Source organism: Ctenocephalides felis, unplaced genomic scaffold (assembly GCF_003426905.1).
Source record: "Ctenocephalides felis isolate EL2017-DRISC unplaced genomic scaffold, ASM342690v1 CF-g0.4_SCAFFOLD_03571, whole genome shotgun sequence".
Lineage (NCBI taxonomy): Eukaryota > Metazoa > Arthropoda > Insecta > Siphonaptera > Pulicidae > Ctenocephalides > Ctenocephalides felis.
Genome location: NW_020539725.1, coordinates 68,533,136 through 68,555,011, shown reverse-complemented (window position 1 = coordinate 68,555,011; position 21,876 = coordinate 68,533,136). Strand labels below are relative to the sequence as shown.

General features: G+C 28.7%; 1 protein-coding gene across 1 annotated transcript in view; it reads left to right on the top strand.

Moving 5' to 3' along the window:
- The window catches only part of LOC113384778 (protein singed), a 48,577-nt gene extending 28,464 nt beyond the window's left edge, over positions 1–20,113 (top strand). Inside the window, exons 3-13 of the mRNA XM_026622534.1 lie at positions 11,620–11,682; positions 13,146–13,285; positions 13,354–13,486; positions 13,551–13,674; positions 15,044–15,207; positions 15,270–15,365; positions 15,457–15,611; positions 16,857–16,962; positions 17,026–17,238; positions 17,308–17,444; positions 19,438–20,113. Coding sequence (XP_026478319.1) covers positions 11,620–11,682; positions 13,146–13,285; positions 13,354–13,486; positions 13,551–13,674; positions 15,044–15,207; positions 15,270–15,365; positions 15,457–15,611; positions 16,857–16,962; positions 17,026–17,238; positions 17,308–17,444; positions 19,438–19,634 — 1,528 coding nt within the window. The 3' untranslated portion in view covers positions 19,635–20,113. The remainder of the gene's footprint in view (positions 1–11,619; positions 11,683–13,145; positions 13,286–13,353; positions 13,487–13,550; positions 13,675–15,043; positions 15,208–15,269; positions 15,366–15,456; positions 15,612–16,856; positions 16,963–17,025; positions 17,239–17,307; positions 17,445–19,437) is intronic.
- Positions 20,114–21,876: the final 1,763 nt, after the last annotated feature.

The window sequence follows — 21,876 nt, the reverse complement described above, 5'->3', positions numbered from 1 at the left end:
AATATATAATAAACATATACATATGCATCGCTATTTTCTTCCATATAGCATTTTTAAAATTTTTGTATATTATTCATAATTCGGAATTTTTTTGCACGACTACATATGAATAATGTTTAGTAATCTTTAATACAATATTCCCTTTTTTCACTAATCAAGAGATAATTGTTTTTTATAATGTTTACTGCTGAAAGTCGAAATTTAGTAAATTATTTTTTAATTATTTGTAATCACTACATTTTTAACATATTTTATGCTTCTCAACATTTATCTACCCAATAATTTTTCATCTATAAAGCAATAAATGTAAGGTCATCTTTTTACTTTTAATTTTTAATACCGATTTCTGTGAAATTCTCAGAATTTTTCTGAAAATATAAATTCATTTGTATAAGTAGTTTTTTTTTCATAAAGCACAAGATTATTTTATAAGTGCTTTTAAAACTATTCTGATAAAATCGTAGGACTTGGCGCCTGATTGTGCCAGACATCAGTTTTTTTTCGAGTTTTGTATGAGAACTTCATTGTTTTTCTTAAATTATTAGTTTAAATATAAAAAAGTAAATTATGAACTATTTTTCTTTATTTTATACAAAATATAAATATCTTCAAGCGCAAAAATATATTATTTTGTTAGGAACTTTATATGATGATCTAAGCTAATAAAATTAACTATTTCATTATGTACTAATTTTGGTAAAAAATTTTAAAATTACATAAATAAATAGCAATATATGATATGATAAATATGATTATAAAAAATATGCAACCCTGAAGTATAATTTATAATCTACAGTTCCTAAAAAGGTGTAGAAATGTTCAGTATTTATCGTTTTAAAAACAAAGAAAATTTTATCATAAAAATATGCATATTTGAAGTATGATTTAAAAAAAAAGTAAGAAATATGATTTATTATTTAAAATAATTAGATCATTTAAAAAAATATACCAAAAAATATCCGTGAAGTATAATTTTTACAATGTACAATTTCTAAAACAAAGTAAAAAATGTACATTCTTTATTATTGATTATTTGATCAACAAAGTGAATATCATTACTATGACTATACACACTTGAAGTAAAATTTATAATATTTAATTTCAAAAACGAAGTAAAAAATGCAAAGTACATTCTTATATTAAAAAAAGTTATTCCATATTTCATTGTTTATTGGAGCAATTCTTATCATATATATTTGCATATGGTATTAGATTTTTTTAAATTACTTTGATTTATTAGTTTTTTAAAATGAATAAATACTTATGTATAATTCAGCCCTATATCGTACAGGGTACTGTCAATTCTAATTGTAATAATTGAATAAAAAAACATTTTATAAATTTAAAGTAAGACAAATACGTTTAGACTTTCTAGTATATTTTCTGATAATTCCTAATAAATTATTAGTAATTAGCATAACCAGATATGAAATTAAGACATTACAAACAAACATCTTAATAAAAGAAAGTTGTTTGTATAAATTCTGCTAATTTCATAGAAATTAGTACAAAAATTTCATGATAAAAATTTCATGTGTCTGTAGTCATATTTTTAAGCAAAAATCCAAAGTTTGTGACTTTCTTTTACTAAAGTAGTATATATACAATTCACCACTAATTTCTATACAAGCCAGTCTATTATTCTATGTCCTGGTGGTAGCCGGTGGACAATATCCGTTTGTTATTATAAAGCCATGAATATATAATATAAATCAAAATGAATCGTTTTGTATGCCGAGGCGGACACTTCTTTTCTATTCAGATTCAGACGAATACCAAACATGAAGTCACGACGGAAACTGGTAGCGACTTTTTTCTCTTTTTGGATACACCAAGTCAAAAAGTAAAGGTTAATTGACACTTGACACGGTTTTGAAACGAAAAAGCTTTAAAATTAGATTTTTGAAATTTTTGAAAAAAATGGACTTTTTTGAAAAATTTGAATTTTTCTTAATATTTTGATTTCTTTTTTGAAAATTCGTATATTTTTCTGAAAGCAATCGCGCTGCGTAGCTGTTTTAGAGACAAAATCCACTTTTTGCTCCGTGTAACCGTTACGACTGGACCTGCCTTTGCCAAAAACTTATAACCACATCTCCCCTAACACGAATCGAATATTTTCTAAGTTATTCAAATCGTTTGATCTATGTTCCCGAAATCGTCAACAAAAATGTGTATCCGCACACGTACATAAATTTTTTCAGGGGTATGCCAAAATGTTCAGAAACTTCTGAAACGTAAAGATATGCAAAAAAAATTATTTTTGATTTTTGGAGGATTACTATAACTAGAAGTTAACTAAACATGTGTACTATATATTACTATTATTTTATTTCTTTAATTTTTTATATAGCTCACATAAGCTCCAGAATGACTTCTTAACACAATTATGTTAATAAAAATATTCAGTAACTGTTAATACTAAATTCAAAATTGTACAAAAAAACGATAAGGAAAAATGAAATTCTACAGATAATTATTTGTTTTAATGTAACGGTTGTAAAATGTGCTATATTGAAGAAAGATTCCAATTCCAAGCAAATTAACATAATTATAACTCTAAGAATCCAAATCAATTCAAAACAATGTTTTCAGAACACGACCATACTTCTAACACTTCACAACCTTTCATTTTATATAAAGAAAAATCTTCTTGCTTTAGAAGATTAACAGGGTGTTTCCTAATTTCTTTAAACTGAAACTCTTGGGTTAATGGACGTTTTATATGGCAATTATTAGTTTATTATTAATTTCATTAGGAATAATTCTACTACTCTAAATTTTTGGTTAAATGAACTGAATTTTGGCAATGAAAGATACATTTAATTGAAATAAAGGTTTCCATTGAAACGCCAATTTTTTAGTTTTTTTTACAAATTACAAATATTAAAAATTAATCAATCAAAAATATTTATATTTTGGTATATTTGTCAGAGATCTGATTTTTTGAGTATATTTTTATAAACCTGCATCACGAAAAAAATGTCATTAAATTACTTTATAATTTAAGTTGTTCCCAAATGACAAATTTTACTACCTTCGTGTGATTTTATCTTTACATTTACGTTTTCTGAGTATCACCTAAGAAAAAGAATATCGTTTTTGTGCGTGTCGAGATGTCGTTTTAATAACATGACGAGGCAATTTTTACTTTTTACGACATTTTTATCATAAATTGCAGATAGCTTCTGGTAGTAGTAAGTAATGGTAGGCGCCTAATAAACTGGTTTCACCGAAATTAACTTGATAATTCGTCAGAAACAAAATTTATATGCAAACGCGATTTGATTACTATTTTTGGATGAATATGATTCATTAATTTAATTGCCTTTATTAAATTAATAATATCTAGATATATAGAATTTTAAGGAACTATAAGTATTTATATATTCTTGAATATATGGAACATCAAGCATTTTCTTACCGAAGTTCAAGAATCTTCGGTACCACCACAATCTAAATACAAAACTACAATCTTCTTCTGTAGATTGAAATCTCGTCACGGTTTGAACTTAAAAATGCCGTAAATTTTAAATTTCGAATTTCAAATCGAGGTAACAGAACGGAGAGAAATTCTATTAAAATTTACAAGCAATTTACTCTGTTAAATAAATTAATGCTTATCTGCGAGTACTCATAACGTAGAAAATCTGACACGAAAATTACTCTATAGTGCTAAATGAATATGAGATTTTCAATAAGATAAACATTAATAGCATTGTGACTTTCGTATTTTTTTGTTCAGATGAAAATATTTCTACATGCATTATTACATTCTGAGTGAAATTAATTAGAAAATCTACTTGTTCTCCCTATATTTTTCCAAAGATCTATTACACGACCTCTCTGACCAGATGGATTCAGTTCAGAAGATCTTTCATGTTCGCTCTCGGTAATTGCGGTGAGAACTTTAGATCATTCGTTTGTAATTATAGATCTGGATACAACATTAAATCGTTTCACGGTAAATTCCCCTTCGTATTTTCTCATTTGGATACGGCTGCAAAGATCTATAGATCTCTCTAAACGGTTAAATGCTAGTTTTTGCAACTTGCAACTTGTAATTGCTTTTTACGTGGAAAATGCAATATTAAAAAATACCTGCTTGACTAAACAGAAAATGTAGTAATAATTTCAGACTTTGAATATTTTAGATCTTGAATTATTTTCCAACAATTTATTTCACAGTAGAAATTTTCTCAGAGTCGATTTCGCCAAGCAAACTCTTAAATTGCATTCTTTGTTCAAGACATAAATAATTCAAGGTCTATGATTAACCATAAACACTGAAATTTATTATGACTTGATAATTACTAGGTCTCAGATTTTCTTGGGAAAGAATTTATGGATAGGTTGTGCGTATTCAATTACTGGGGGTAATAATTGATACTTGGGAATAAAATATTGGTATTTAAATACAAATTGGATACACATTTATTAAAAATTTGTATATCTTTATTTTTAATATACAAAGCGTTGTCATGGCATATATAACATAAAATTAGAGAATGTCTATTCGAATAGCATACATTTCGGGTTTAGTTAGACCCATCTTCAGCGCTACAAAAAAATGAGATTAGTAACATATTTCTTAAACAAGTATGATAATGCACTATGCTAGAAGTACTATATTCGAAAATTATTATTGATGAATGAATGGCAAAACTTCATCGAATCTATCAGTCAAAACGATATTTCCACTTTATTTTAAATTTCTTATTTCAAGAGTGAAAATTGATATCACTACTACTTGAGATCAAGCTAAGTTAAAATAAATATTTTTTATTATTATTTCGATACCATTGATAAAATCTCAACCCTGCGGAAATAATTTGGAAGTTCGTTCACTTCAAACCTGAATTTTATATTTTTTCCGTAAAGCTGCTACGTGAGTAAACATTAATTTAATAAATTGTATTTTCTAATTGAAGTACATATTTTACGTGTTCAACTTGCGTGTAATAATAGCTTAAAATATTACAGACCATTGCACTTTTGTATGAAAGGCTCTCGTGCATAAGAAATTAGTCACGAGGACAAATTAAAAATTTAGACCTATTAAAATAATTATTGTACAGAATATATAACTACCTCTATTAATATTTTTATAATATATTTACATGTATATATATATATATATATATATATATACGAGTTTATATCGTATATATATATATTATTATTATTATTATTAACAAAGTCTAGTAATCGGGCATAACATCAATAAAAAACATGAATTTCTTTCAAAAATTTATTTTAAATCCATACGTTTCGGCTATAATCCTAGCCTTCATTCAGTGGAACTAAAAATAAAATTTAAAAACTAAAATTGAATTGGAGTGAAAAGAAAAAATAAAGAGTAAATAATCCATGGTATCAGGATATGGTAATGCACTACACACTACACTATTTATTATAAACATTAAACTTGTAATTACACAATATTTTCACAAACTACTAATTTAAAAAATCACAAATAGTCTGTTGCTCGTAGATTGGTTGAAGATATAATGGAGAACAGACTTTTTAAAAAATATTTTTACCAAGATTCTACACATGTGTGGAACGAATTGCGAATCTTTTGCGCACATTTTTATTGTTTTTTGAGAAATTTGGAAATACTATCTAAATAAAAAAGATTTGTGTCGCACAGCATGTAAAGTTCATTCCGTTTATTTATTGTTTTATTGCTATTGCTCTTCTTTTGAATAATTTTTTTCCGAATTGTAGTGCAGTCGGGTTAGAAAAGTCCATATTGTATTTTAAAGTATAAATATGCTCCGCAATCATAGTTTTAAATTGTCTCGGATTTTTTGTTGTATGTGAATTCATGTTTTTTATTGATGTTATGTCCGATTACTAGACTTTGTTAATACATATGTAAACATCAAATTCAGAATCATACAATATATAAATATATAAATATATATATATATATATATATATATATATATATCCTGTGAATTCTGAAGCTTTTACCCAACCAGTAGTAATAATGAGTTCTAGTAAGAATCACCATCCATCATCTTATATTAATTAATTCTAATGTCTTATTTCTCTAATGACAAATGCGTCTTTATATGTTATCCAAGTCTATAATTTAGAACACATTTCTCGAGTATGAGTAGATACTCATTTATCAATCTGTAATGGAACTGACTTTGTAAAAAGTAGGATCAAGACTTGAACTTCAATGAAGAGGAAGTTCAAGAAATAGTGAATATAAAAAATATGTAAATAGAAAATGTATTAAAATCATTTCAGTCAGAGTTTGTTTGACTAAGGTTGCAGCAGGTGGATGGACTAACATTTTTGTGTCCTATTAAAGACTTCTAGTCAGTAGTTCTTAAGGTAGTACCAACTGTGTATCGGTTTCCCTGTATCTCTTTATATAATCCATTCCTCCGTATATTAGCATACATGTTATGCCATGTTGCAAATGTTCTGCATTTTATTTTATTTTTGCAAGAACAAAAACCAGTCTTGTTGCTGTTGATGCCCAGGGCGCTGGTTCAAGTTCAACTGATAATGAGCAATCGCATCCGTATAACGGCGTTATTATATCTGGATATTTATAACAAGACTTATTTTGCTTATTTTCTCTTCTTACTTATTGCTTTATTAATTTATATTATACTAGTTGAATTTATTTATGCAACGGAATCAGAGATCTATATATGTAAACTAGAAACTCTGTCTGGTTTGTGGAAGCTCATATTCTGAAAGTAGGGGTGGCGTAAAATTGATAAATTAATTCTGACTCAGTATATTGATACAAAGTTATTGTAACATTTTGACTTATTTTATAATAAAGAACTATAGCCATAAAGCCAGACTTGTATGATTAAAAAATCGGTAAAATTTATGACCCGAGTATTTGTTTCAGTAATCTAAGGTTAATTTCTGGTTGGTTTTTGCAAATGTTTGATTTCCGGGATTTTATTACCAGTGGTTTTTACGACTCGCCAGTTTATTACCGACAGTACATTTTATTTTCTCAATAAAACTCAAATTACTAAAATATAAAATTGATACAAAAATGAATTAATTGGAAGGTATATCTATTTAAAAGTGAATTATCAAAATTCACTACCATTCATACGCGTTTCGATGATTGTCCTGAATGAGCTCCTGAACTACTGAACCGATTTTAAATTTTATTAGCTCACTTTGTGCATTTATATCCAACTTGGCACCTTATAGTGAAAATAATGTATTATAAGAAGTTTCAATTAATTTTGACAATTGAAAGAATTAATTACGTATACAGTACCAACAAGGCATAATATAGTTTATGATATAAGAATCAAAAAGAATATTTGAAGGTACAGTTGCTTTTCGTATATATAAAATAATGTTGATCCCCAAAGAGTATAAAGAGCCTCAGAAAGGTGTGGCAAACCTTTCACGTTATTATATTTCAAATTACTTTCAAAAGTAGTTCATTGACATGTCAAAAAATAATAAAAAGCTTTTATGGTTGACCTATTTTTGCACCAATATTAATTTAATATAATACAGTGAAATCAAGAACATAATTAACTTATTGAAAACTAATAAATAAGTGACTTATTATCGATTTGGTCATATCCAAACAGTTTACATTTTTACATGTAGGTTTGCATTATTTTAGAAGTCAATTTATATGTCAATATTTATGAATAAAATTTTGATAAAATCTATTTCAACTAAAATTTGAAAAAACTATCTCAAAAATACTATATTATTCAAGTATATCAATTCAACTCTAAATCTGATCCTAACATTTTTTTAATTAATAAGTTAATATTTATGCTATTTTATAAGGTCGATTTGCTAATATTTTGTTATGACGTATTTAGACGTCTTCTAAGTAATTATTGTCCAGATGTGATTTTGCACCCATAAAAGGAGACAAGTCGTCATATTTATTGATAACATGAACATAAAAGACAAGAAAATTATTTGACATACTTAATGAACTCAAACGTAAAAATCAAATGTGCAGTTGAACATACAAACATTCAAATATGATTGTCGTAAATATTTAGTATAATAAATTTCATGGGAAATATTCATAAAAATTTAAAAAACATTTAATAGACCTATTAAAAACTTGACTGTTCTATTAAATTACCTAAGAAGTTTTTTTCGTCAGAAAATTTGATTTGCTGATTTTATGCTATTATTTTATTTATCTACACTTTTCAGATTAGTCTAAATCATTTGTTCCCAAAATTTGAACTGAGTCGATGAGTGTATATCACAAAATTCGACTTTCCTAAAAACTTGCTGTACCAATTTTAAATTTAGATTGGCTCATAGAATGTAACTGTTCTGATTGCCATTTAATGTATATTAATATTAATATATATATATATATATATATATATATATATATATATATATATATATATAATTCAATTGAAGAATATAAAATTTTCTTTTTTGATCTTTCCAAAATTCTATTAATATCTAATAAGGTATAGCTTTTAAAAATAATTTCAAAACCCAAACATAAAGGCAAAAACTTCGAAAAATGATATGCAGTTCGAGTTTAATTGAAATAATTTTAAAATTGTAAATTTATGGACTAAACATGTAATAATCATATCATCCTTATAGTCGAAATGAAATAGGAGCTTTTTTCATTTATATTTTTTTCTTCATACTTTGTTTCATCAATCTTCGTTACATTGTAAAAAGCATAAAAGAAGCTTTTCAACTGCCTTTTATCAATGATTTGAATGAATGATGCTCGCTGATGTATGTAATTTGCATCACCATTAAAACAGTTAATAACTCATATGAATCGTGTTTGAAAGCTTTGCATTGTTTGGTTAAGAGGCATTTTAGAAGACACTTTCTACACTAATAGTTAATATTTTGTAATAAAAGTTTGTAGATTGATGGTCAAAATTTATTCTCTCATATATGTATTTAAAATTTAGTTCAAAAGGCTTTCGAACTCGATCCATATATTCGTGCTCTCAGCTCGTAAAAGCGCCAATTAAGAGCACAAAAATCTAATTTATTCTTTTCATCGTAAATTAAATCTAAAATCGAGCATATGAGAACTGGAGCGTGATGTTTCTTCAAGTTCATGATCTGCTTTGAGAATAATAAAATTATGAATTCATTTGTTAATTATTATTGAACAATTGAATAATGAATGGCGGTTCGTCGGCCCGAGAAGTAGTAGTAATAGAAATTGTGGTCAAACTTAAGACTCCAGATTTTTTTAGTTTGCACTTTTTCAATTTGCAAATAGCTTTTGTTTGTAATATTCAGATTTAAGTTCTATTACAATATCCCGTTATGGTAGTGATCTGCATTAGAACCAGTTTTATCTTATTGACCAGACGAAGCGTGAAAAACACGTTCCAACAATCAGGATATAGTTTTTTCTTCCGGTTTTTAGTTTATTAGGAAATCTTAATAATCAGATAGGTTTAATGCAAATTCTGGAATTATATCTAAGTAATGGGCAGTTACTTAAAAGTTATGGAGTTACTTACATAGTAATAGTGTAGCATGTATTAAATTGTACAATTAGTAACCAGTAATGAATTAATTCATATGATTTTATTTTATTGTTCAGTCGCAGTTCTACTAGAAGATTTTAGCTTTTGAGACTCTATGAGAAGATCATTTGCTATAAGATTTTGCAAAATTTAAAAAAAAGATCTTGTTTACTTAATAAACTTAATAAACTTGGAAACAACAATATCGACCAATAAGAACTAGTTACGAAAATAAGAAATAATGTTCTTTAATATTAGTAAAACTTCAGTTCAAAGAAGTCGAAACCTTCGAATGTGTTAACAAAATCCATATTTAAAGCAGAATTGGGGGTTTTATAAGCTATTTGGGATAAAATTCCTTAAGTTTGTATTATTACAACACAACCCATTGGTTGCGACAATTTTTTCTAATATTGTACAAACTATAAACAAATTTATCGAAACAAAAATTTAAAAAAAGGAGCCAGAGAACATAAACTTGTATTTTATAAACGTAATATTTCCTAAACAAATTTATTTACTAAAACACACATTAGGCACAAAACATACTTTTGATTTTTCAACGATAATTTTACTATGATAAATCTTATAACTTTATTTTACATTATTTTTACACAATCACACAAACAAATGTGAGTTAATTCTAGATCCTACCCCCATGAAGTAATGTCAGAGACAAAGGACAAGGGACAAAAAATAGTGGAAATTTGGAATATGTAAAAATATGTTCTTCGTTATTTATATAACGGACAAATGTAAATTCAGCATCAATTCTCGGTTTTCAGAAACATTGACAAATTGTTATTTCATAGTGTTTTGCTTCCTTAAAATTCAGAACTGTTAAGGTTAACAGAAATATCTGAAATTACAATAGTTTAAAAATAAACTATGATTTTTAATATTGGCTATAACATAATACGGATATAAATGCACACGATTGACCAATAAAAATTAAAATTGGTTCAGCAGTTTAGGAGTCCATTCCGGACAAACATCGTGACATGTTATATATATATATATATATATATATATATATCCATACCAAATATATTTATATATTTGGTATGGAAAAATAGAATTATTCGTTCTTCTATGTTTTGCATGTACACGATTAAAAAAAGTAAAAAATAAATACAGAACTCAATAACGAATTGCCAAACGATATTAAGATGACCAATGATAACGATAATTTTAAAAGAAAAATAAAGTACTATAAGGAAATTGAAGACAAAGAAGACTGAAGAGTTATATAAAATATATAGATATTATATTAATGAAATAGATATTATAGTCAAATGAAATGTATATATTATATGAAAACTGTTTTTCATAATCTCTCATACCAGGAAACTGAGATATGAAAATAATATATATATATATATATATATAAATAAATAAAATAAAAAAATTAAAAAAAACCTACAGATGGACATGAGAATATCAAGTACTGAACATCAGTACAACATCATTGTGCAATAACAAAATAATTACGACGTAACTTTCAAAACCATATAAATTTATCTATGACCATCACTGTTCTTTCCAACAGATTCCTCTGTATAAAAAAGCGTTCGCCACTAATGTGTTTAACACTTGTTAAATCTTTCTACATACGCTATTAATGCAATAAAACATGATGAACGCATTAAACTTAACATACATGGTCCATAAAATCACTTGATGTCGCCTTTAATCAAGTGAACCATTAATATTATTTCTTGCCTCGACAGCCTCCGGGCCTTTAATTAATCCCAATTAGACAAATCGTACAATCACGGACCATTATGGATGAATTAACAGTTAACTCGATCTTAAAACAGTATGAGAAAGAAGAATGTTATTTTGTATAAAAAAATAGTGATTTTGATAATAATTATAATAGATTAACATGCTGCAAATTGTCCTTTTTAAGATCAGTTTTGATTATTAATTGCTCCATCACGATATTGGATTAATACAATGAATCTATCTTATGTGATTCGTTATTTGAATTCATTTAAAATAATTGCTATTACGCTCATTGTACGCTTAATTTGTTAGAATTGTATGCACTTAATATAATTAAATATGAATTCATATAATAAAGTCTTTAATTGCATTTTTCTTTTGATTTCAGAATGAACGGAACTAACGGATACATCAACGGAGATATGGACATCATAACGCAGAACCAACAAAAGTAAGTTAAAAATTATGCAATATTAACTAGTCAATTATAATTTAACATGAATTTATTTTCAAATAAACAGCACTAATTAAGTCATAACTCTAGGTGTTGCGATTTTTTAACTTCCCGTAGAGTAAGTTATAGTAATGGGCAAAAAATCGAAAATTTTTGCATATCTTCACGTTTCAAAAGGTTTCTGAACATTTTAGCATATCTCAGAACAAATGTTCCTTTTGAATCATTTGAAAACAAAATTGGAAACAATGTCGCGTCGACGTTTTCTTAATAACGGCTGCACCGATTTAGCCAAAACTTCTGAATCGATTTTAAAAATACAAAATGTAAAATGGTTTGTAAATTTAAAATTCATATTTAAAGTATAAAACTTTGTATATTTTTGAAAATTCTGAAAAAAGTCTGAAAATTTTGAAATTTGCTTGAACCGTATAAGTAAACTTAAAAAATTAATAATCTTGGTACAGAACCCAAAAAAGTTGTAACAAAGTTTATACTCATTTTTTTAAATTTTATCAAATATCTGAGTATTTGATCAGCATATGTCATCAACTTTTCATTTTCGTCAGTACAAGTAAAATGTTTCTTGAATCATTCAAATCGGGTACTTCGTTCTCTCAAAATTTGAATTACCGTTTTTGGCACTTCTTGCCTCGTATCTTCGAAACGGCTGGACATGTCTTTACCAAAAACTCATCACCACGTCTTCTCATCAATATGAATCGAATGTTTTTTGAATCATTGAAATCCGGCGATTTTTTCGCTCGAAATCGTGGACGAAAAATTGTATCCAAACACACACACACACACACACATCTATTTTTTCTAAGGTATGTCAAAATGTTCAGAAACCTTCAAAACGTGAAGATATGCAAAAAATTTCATTTTCGATTTTTTGCGATTACTTTAACTTACTCTACAGAAAGTTAATAAAATTTGTCAATAAAATTTGAGATTTACCATAGATCGAAATTTCGAAAATAAAGTTGTTTCAAAACTCATTAATTCAAACTCTAACGATATTTTTAATTAAACTACTTTTTGTATAATTTAGCAATCTAGTTAATCATTACGCAAAGTTTCGTTAAAATATTAGAACGATTCCCAACAATTGAAAAGTTTCAAAAAGTTTTTGAATTTTTAAAAATGATTCTGAATTATTTGTATAATTTGAATGAAAATTTATGCACTATTATACTATTTATAAGGAAACGGCTGGGCTGATCAGGCTAGCAAAATTGATCAATTCAAGTCTTGATCAAGTTTCATCGGATGACTTTAAAATTCTTAAATTACACGCAGTCTACGAAAATCAAAATTTTGCTAGATCTATCAATTTTGCTCTCAAACAATTCAGAATGATTTTTTTTGTTTTCAATGCGAGTCTTAAGATTATTTTTTGGGTTAGGCGATCTATTTATTTGATAATTTAAATAAAAATCATCTAAAAATTTTTTTAGGGGTTGGTGGACAATTGGTCTAATCAACGCTAAATATCGCTACCTCACTGCCGAAACATTTGGATTTAAGGTCAACTGCAATGGAGCCAGTTTGAAGAAAAAGCAAATCTGGACTCTGGAACCAGCTGCCAGCGGAGAAAGTAATAATCCGTACAACTTTTTATTTCCCAGATCACAACAGACTTATTCACTTAATTTATTTTTCTAGGCATTATCTACTTGCGCTCCCATTTGGGCAAATACTTGTCCGTTGACTCCTTCGGAAATGTTATGTGCGAAGGCGATGAACGCGATGCTGGATGCAGATTCCAAATTAGTATTGCTGATGATGGCACTGGAAAGTGAGTAAAAATAATAAAAAAACATAGAAGGATTTTTATTGTATTTTAATATTTATAATTTTAGATGGGCTTTGCGTAATGAATCCCGTGGTTACTTCTTGGGCGGGACCCAAGACAAATTAACTTGCACTGCCAAAGCTCCGTCCGATTCCGAATTCTGGATCATACATTTGGCAGCTCGTCCACAGGTAAGGGGATAACAAAAACTAGTTGTAAGTGGCAATTTGCTTTAAGGCAAATTGACTGTATATATATACTGGGTTGTTCGGAAAGTAACTTGGTCGTTATTGGCAAAAAACTGAGCAAAGTGCTGTTTGACAGGCTAATTTGAGGTAAAGGTTTTACCACCTAAAAATGTATTTAGTGGCCGGAACAAATAATGATCCGATGATGACAGATCTGGAGAATATGATGATTGTGTCATTGTGTCCCATTCAAGCTTTAAAACCTTTTGGCGATTGACCAAACTTTTATCAGGTCTTGCATCGTCTTGATGTATGACTATACTTTGTTGTGGGTTATTTCTGACCTTTTCTATTGAAGTATATCATTTAGTTTATCTAGCTGATGACATAAGGCAATTGAATTAACGGTTATGTTATCCTAGAAAAAATTAAAAATGAACAACCTCTTTAAAATCTTACCGAACATACTGCATCACCTGTTTCTGGCAGATTTCAGCTTTGCTCCTGTTTTGAGCAGGTTTTTCTTCTTTGTTGCATGGGCAATTGCGTGTATTGTATTCTTCACATCCCATTTAAAATTCCTAGTGACACTTTGCTTCAAAACCTAATAATTTTCAAAACTTTTCGGAGGCGAATTGCGGACGGCAGTACGACGAAATACGTTTCTTTCTATGAGAACCATACACTGAGTTTCGAAGAAAAACCCAGACCTTTTGAGTAGTCATGAACTGTTAAATTTGATATATTTTCACTCAATGGGATCTTATGTACTGTTATTCGTCGATTTGCATCAACTAATGCCATTTTTTTATCACCTTCAACCATACTTCCTGGACTTGGTGCGTCTTGGGCAACAAAATACCAGGAAGGAAATTTAGCAAATCAATTTTGGCACTGTCGTACTATCAACACATCATTTCTGTACACATCGGTCAATTTTATTTTGACCTGACGAGTTTTTTTTACCTTTTCGATTGCAAAAGAGTAAAATATATCGAAAATGCTGTTTAATTCTTTCCGTATTCAAAATAGCTGTAGTCATCCAAAAACTGCTGCATGTAATTGATTAGAATTTTTTACACACCAGCCTTAAAATATAAGTTTAGAAATCATATAATAATTATAAGGCTTAAGTGTGATGGTAGGTTCAAAAAAATATAATTAAATTCTGGTGGTAAAAAAAGAAGTGACTTTTCAAACAACCTTATATAAACAACCTAACAAGATTTGAGGTTCAGCTATTCAGATCACATGATCAACCGTTTATTTAAAACAACTGACAAACTTTCGATGTACCTTATTGAGTTATATCGAATAGCTTTTAAATTTTTGAAATCGATCAAGACAAATTTATTTTTTATATTTTTTCTAGGTGAATTTGAAATCAATTGGCCGCAAACGTTTTGCGCACCTTTCAGAAGCTCAAGATGAAATCCATGTCGATGCAAACATTCCATGGGGTGAAGATACTTTATTCACTCTTGAATTCAGAGCTGATGAAGGAGGAAGTTATGCTTTACATACTTGCAACAACAGGTATGATAAATTGGATTGTACCTAAAAGAATTGTTATTAAAACATGTTTTTATTTTTTTTAGATATTTGTCATCTACTGGTCGCTTGGAAATTACTTGCACTAAAGATTGTTTGTTCAGCGCCGAATATCATGGTGGACAATTAGCTTTACGAGACAGGTATTTTTTTTAACTATTTTATGTTCAATTATTTTAAATTTTGCACAAGCTCGATTTAGAAATAGCGATTATACTATTGTCCTTTCTATAGATCTGGCAGTTATTTGTCTCCAATTGGATCCAAAGCTGTTCTCAAAACACGTTCCCAAACTGTGACTCGTGATGAACTGTTTTGCCTGGAAGACTCTTTGCCTCAGGCCAGTTTTATTGCTGCAATGAACAGCAGATATGTTTCAGTGAAACAAGGTAAAATTAATAAAAAATATTTGTAATTCAGTTTATATATAAATCTTAGAAATATGAGATAAGGTCTTTCATTAACTTCCCGTAGGATAGTTATAGTAATGGGGCGAAAATCGAAAATGAAAATTTTTGCATTTCTCGACGTTTTGAAGGTTTCTGAACATTTTACTGGCATACCTCAGAAAAAATGGATGTGTGTGTGTTTTGTATAACCGCATTCTTTTGTCCACGTTTTCGGGCGCACGGATTTGAATGGTTTAAAAAACATTCGATTCCCATTAATAGGGAGATGTGCTGATTAGTTTTTGGCAAAGACAGGTCCAGCAGTTACGGAGATACGGAGCAAAGAGTGCAGAAAATACAGATCGAGTTTTTGAGAGAACGAAGTATCGGATTTGAATGATTTCAGTTTGTAATGCTTGGGAGAAGAGGTGATTAGTTTTTGGCAAAGACAGATCCCGCCATTTCGAAGATACAGAGCTAAATGTGCAGAAAATGGCAGTTTTTGAGTGAACTAAGCGTCCGATTTGAATGATCTAAAAAACTTTCTGCTTTTATTGACAAAACAATTGCTTTTGAGGATAAAAAATTATTACATCTTTTTTTATTTTCCATAAAATATTTTTGTAATTTTGGATTAAAAATTCAAAAAATCACCCAGGCTAAGCACAGTCTAAGCGCCACTCTGGTACAAATGTTTGCCCAAGTGCGTTTAGACTGTTTATGTACTGGAGCACTTTTCCAATTTTGTGATAAAGTAAAGTACATAGATCAAACTATTGAAAAATGTGAAAATGCCGCCAAACTGAGCACGATATAAGTGAAAATGTCGCACACAATTATTTGCAAATGCGTTTAGACTGTGACTATACAGGAGCACTTTTTCAATTTTGTGCAAAATTAGGCAACTGTTTTTTTTTTAAATTGAATTCGATATGAAATGACGATTGTTAATGTTAGAGAGATAAATTGATTTATGATTTACATTCGATTTGCTCAGGCATAACAAGATAGCAAAAATAACGAAAGTTACAGTATTTGTAATAATATATTTTTAAACGTTTAAAATTTCTCGAATATTTCATTACGGTACAGGAAGTTCCAGCAATTTGTCTTAAGGCACGATGTCATACGCCACTAGTCTACTTTTTATGTAAACGTATAGAAACGACGTCGTACTTAACATACGAATAATAGACGTTACCAATCTATTTTTTTAATTAATTGCAATTTTTGTTTTTCTACCAGGTGTTGATGTAACTGCTAACCAGGATGAAATTTCCGAACACGAAACATTCCAATTGGAATTCGATTGGACCACCAGACGTTGGGCTTTGAGAACTACTCAAGACAGGTAACAAAAATCAAATATTTTGTGAAATCCTTATGATACTTAAGCAAAAATTTTATTTCTTAGGTACTGGTCTCTGGAATCTGGTGGAGGAATCCAAGCTTGTGGTGACAAACGTTCAGCAAATTCATTATTCGAAATGGTTTGGCAAGCTGATGGCTCCGTGGCTCTGAGAGCAAACAATGGCAAATATTTAGCAACAAAAAGATCTGGACATCTTTTTGCAAGTTCTGAAACCGTGGAGGAAAATTCAAAGTACTACTTTTACTTGATCAACAGGTAATAATAGATGACAGATAAAAATCGTAGTTCGTGAAGATGTTATAATGTTTAATATGATTTTTGCAGACCAATTTTGGTGTTGAAATGCGAACAAGGTTTCGTCGGTTACAAGGCACCAGGCAGCACCAAACTGGAATGCAATAAAGCTTGCTATGAAACCATCAGAGTTGAAAAACAAGAAAAGGGAGTTGTGAATTTCAAAGGTAATATATATATATAAAGTAAAATTATTAATTTCCCCTAGGGTAAGTTATAGTAATGGGCCGAAAATCGAAAATAATTTTTTTTGCATATCTCACGTTTCAGAACATTTTGGCATACCTCAAAAAAATTGATGTGTGTGCGAGAGTATGTGAGTGTGTTTTGTGAGTCCGCAATTTTTCGTATACGTTTTCGGGTGCACGGATCAACCGATTTGAATGGTTTAAAAAACATTCGATTCCTATTAATAAGAAGACGTGCTGATTAGTTTTTCGGGAAGGCAGGTCTAGCCGTTCCCAAGATATGGGGCAAAATGTGCCAAAAACGGTAATTCCGTTTTCAAGAGAACGGAACGTCCGATTTTAATAATTCAGAAAACATTTTATTTATATTGACAAGATGAAGAACTTTTCAAATTTTTGGGAAGGCAGGTCTAGCGGTTATGGACTCTCAATAAAAATAAGTTAAAAAAATGTCATTTGGCGGTCCATAATGTTTATTGGACTTATGCACTTCAAATTATCAGATATTTTGTACAGATTTTAATAATATGTACACATTTTGTGTAAATTTTTTTGGGTTCCGTACCAAGATTTTTAATTTTATAATTCACGTATATGGTTCGAACAAATGTCCTCGACATCCTCAGCCGATTTGTATGATTGAAAAATCATTTGTTTCGTACTCGATCGCGAGGCGTTTTTACAAAAGACAATTTTGCCGTTTCGGAGGTATGGAGCGCAAAGGGTGTAAAAACGGTTATGCAATTTTTGAGAGAACGGATCATCCGATTAGATTAATTCAAAAAACATTTTGCTCGAGTAGCCGGTGTGTAACAAATGCTTTTACAAAAAATTACGTAAATTTGAGAATTTTCAAAAAGAATTTTGGATTTTCAAAAAATTCAAGTATTCAAAAAATTCAAATTTTCTAAATTTTTCAACATTTTCAAAAATAAAAACTAAATTTTGAAAAATTTCAAAGTACATCAGAATTTAAAAAGAAAAACGATTTCTTATGAAGATTTGAGAATATTTCGATTTTTAATAAAATCGAATATTTTCAAAATTCTCAAAAAATTTTAAAATCTTTTTTATTAGATTCCAAAAATATTCAAACTTCTAAAAAAAATTTAAAAATTTTGATAAAAATCTAAACTATTGCAAAATGTGTTGGTAATCGCATAACTCAACAAGGCCTGGACCAATTTGGTCAATTTTTTTTAAAATGTTCGTTGAAGTCCAAGGATGGTTCTTACGGCGAGAAAAAATCGAATAATTGCCGGAAAAGCCCTGAAAACAGCCCTTTTCTTTTTCACATACAAACGTTAGTATTTTCATATTTTTGGCATCGAATACGGAATATTTACTCAAGTCAACGAAGCGATTTGGGTTTGATTTTTTTTACTGTGCTCCAAATCGTATGAAATTTTGAAGTAAGGTTTATCTTACTCTCAAGTTCAAAAGTGAAAATAATTTAGACTTTCTTTGCCGACATCCCTTTCAGTGGTGTGATTTCATTTTTTTTAAATGACGTCGGATATCGATAAAAGAACTAATTATAAAAAAAATGTTTTATAATGTTTTTCGAAAAAGCAAATACTCATCATTTTATTTAAAGCAGTTGTACATTTAAGATCCATATGGGTGGATATATATATTTCGGTATAGACTGTAGTGTAAAAAAACATACCAATTTTTAACCAATTGGTAAATATCAGTATAGATTATTAAATAAAATTGAACTTTTGAATTGTAAACATCTAGTTACGAATAAACATACACAAAGTTGTTTGTAGCATACGCTCGTCGCCTAATGTAATAATCACTTATACATAAGTATGTATTTATAATAAATAATCGATTTGAAATTATTCAAAACAATTACTGATCATTTTCATTCTTCGAATGTTCAATTATGGTACGGCAAGTTCCAGAAATTTGCCTTAAGGCACGATGCCATGTACCACAATTTTTTTCTATTGTTTATTTCCAGGTCAAAATGGCAACTATTGGCGCGTGGACGGCGAAGGAATCTCCTGCGATTCACCCGGAAATCCCGAAGACTTCCATCTGGAGCTTCGTGAACCAACTCGCATTTGTATCAAGGCTGCACGCACAGGCGAATACCTAAGTGCAGGCAAGAATGGTGCATTCAAACTTGGAGATGGACAAATTGAATGGGAGTACTAGATATATAAGATGAGTTGATAAGATCTTTGTCCATGGAAGTGTGATTTGATTAATTAACTGTTTTTACTATATTTATAACAATTTTTTATTTTAATGCGTTTGTCATATGCCTAAATCGAAGATTAAAAGATTAAAAATAAAAACAGCATGAAATTGTACGGTTGGTAGATATTTACAACCGTTAGGTCGAGCAGGAAATTGTAGATGAAAAGGGAGACTTTATTCCAATTTTATTAATGAAGCACAAATAAGTAGATTTTGATACTCATTTTTTTCCAAATCATCAAATCAAACAGTAATATTTATTTGCATTGATAATCATGGAGGAATTAGGTGAGCCTCATAAAGTAGAGAAAAGCAACTTGAATGGTTATGGTCATCAAGGTCAAATTTGAAATATATTTTTATACATGGAAATATCATTTTTCCATTATCCTAATATCACAGAAATATACAAATATAAAATCAAAACAAAGACTAAAATATATAAAATATTGTCTTATTACCACTGTTTTGAATATATCGTAAAGTGAATATATGAATAAATACTACGGTTATATATAAATATATTTTACGGTTGTAGATATTACAGAGAATTTGTTTTAAACAAACAAGAATAATTTTATTAATGAAGCACAAATAAGTAGATTTTTATACTCATTTTTTTTTCAAATCATCAAATCAAACAGTAATATTTATTTGCATTGATAATAATAATTAAGTGAGCCTCGTAAAGTAGAGAAAAGCAACTTGAATGGTTATGGTCATCAAGGTCAAATTTAATATATATTTTTATACATGGAAATATAATTTTTCCATTATTCTAATATCACAGAAATATACAAATATAAAATCAAAACAAAGACTAAAATATATAAAATATATAAAATATTGTCTTATTACCACTGTTTTGCATATATTGTAAATTGAATATATGATGATTATCATTCCGATCGACTTGATGACATATTTATTTTTGTTCCTACATATTGCAATATGTAGGAAAAAAAATAAATATGTCATCAAGTCGATCGGAATGATGACTCTACATGTAGAGTCGGATTTAGATATTTAAGTATTTTGTAAGCTTCTACTGAATTTTTTATCTACTCAAGATCTCCGCCTCCATGTTATTATTTGATTTCATATATATTTTATGTTCGGTATTCGTTATTAGTTTGAAAATATTAAAAAGTATTTTGGAACTAGCCCTGGAAATTTTATGGTCTCCAGTATGGATATTAAAAAGTATTTTGGAACTAGCCCTGGGTTCCAGATGTACTATAGGCCTGATGAAAAATCTATCATCAAACTACCCACAAAAGTTTTATGGACTTCCAATTGAGTTGTAGTCCCAGGAAAAACATTGGAATATGTAAAGCATTTACCAATGCCACATTTTGAACTCTTAATTTCGAGAACAGATTCATCTATTGTTTAGTCTATTAACTTCCTGCGGGCGTTTCCTTTATATTTGAATCTTTAAAGCTCAATCTTCTGCACGCAATGACACTAGTTTTTTTTATCTGAACCAAAACTATTTATTGTAAATAAACAGTATTTATATAGAAAGAGACTCACCATCAAAAAACTCTGTGAATAGCTAATTAAATAAATACTGCTAATTAATAATTTATTAATCACGAAAAAAAATTCTTTTATTATTTTTATCTTATTTTCTGTTCATGCATTTTCTTCAATCGATCCATCGTAGGTTTTCATACTCACATTTTCAAAGTTGGATATATAATTTTATCAAACAGTAATATTTTTTTTGCATTGATAATCATAATAATATCACAGAAAGATACATATATAAAATCAAAACAAGGACTAAAATAATATAAAGTTATATTGCCTCATTGGAACTTTTAATTTAGGAAACTGTAAACCGATTTTTTAAATATCAGTTTTAGTTTCCAATATAATTTATGTGTTAATACCAAGCAAACTACAAAGTGTAATTACTACGTTAATCTAACGTAACCAGGGTAACATTGCGTTTACGTAACATAGAAGTCACACAGATGTTTATACTATCGGAGTCATTTTGTTGCTCGGTTACGTAACGGTTTTATTTTAGTTGCGTTTTCAAATTACAAACTAAACGTGTAGGTGTCTTTTATGCAGCGTTTTCTTTACTGTATCGATTTAGGCATATGATACTTTTTTTATAAATACCTAATTAGTGCATTCTAAGCTAGAAGCATATTTAAAATTTGGAAAATGTATAAGATTTATT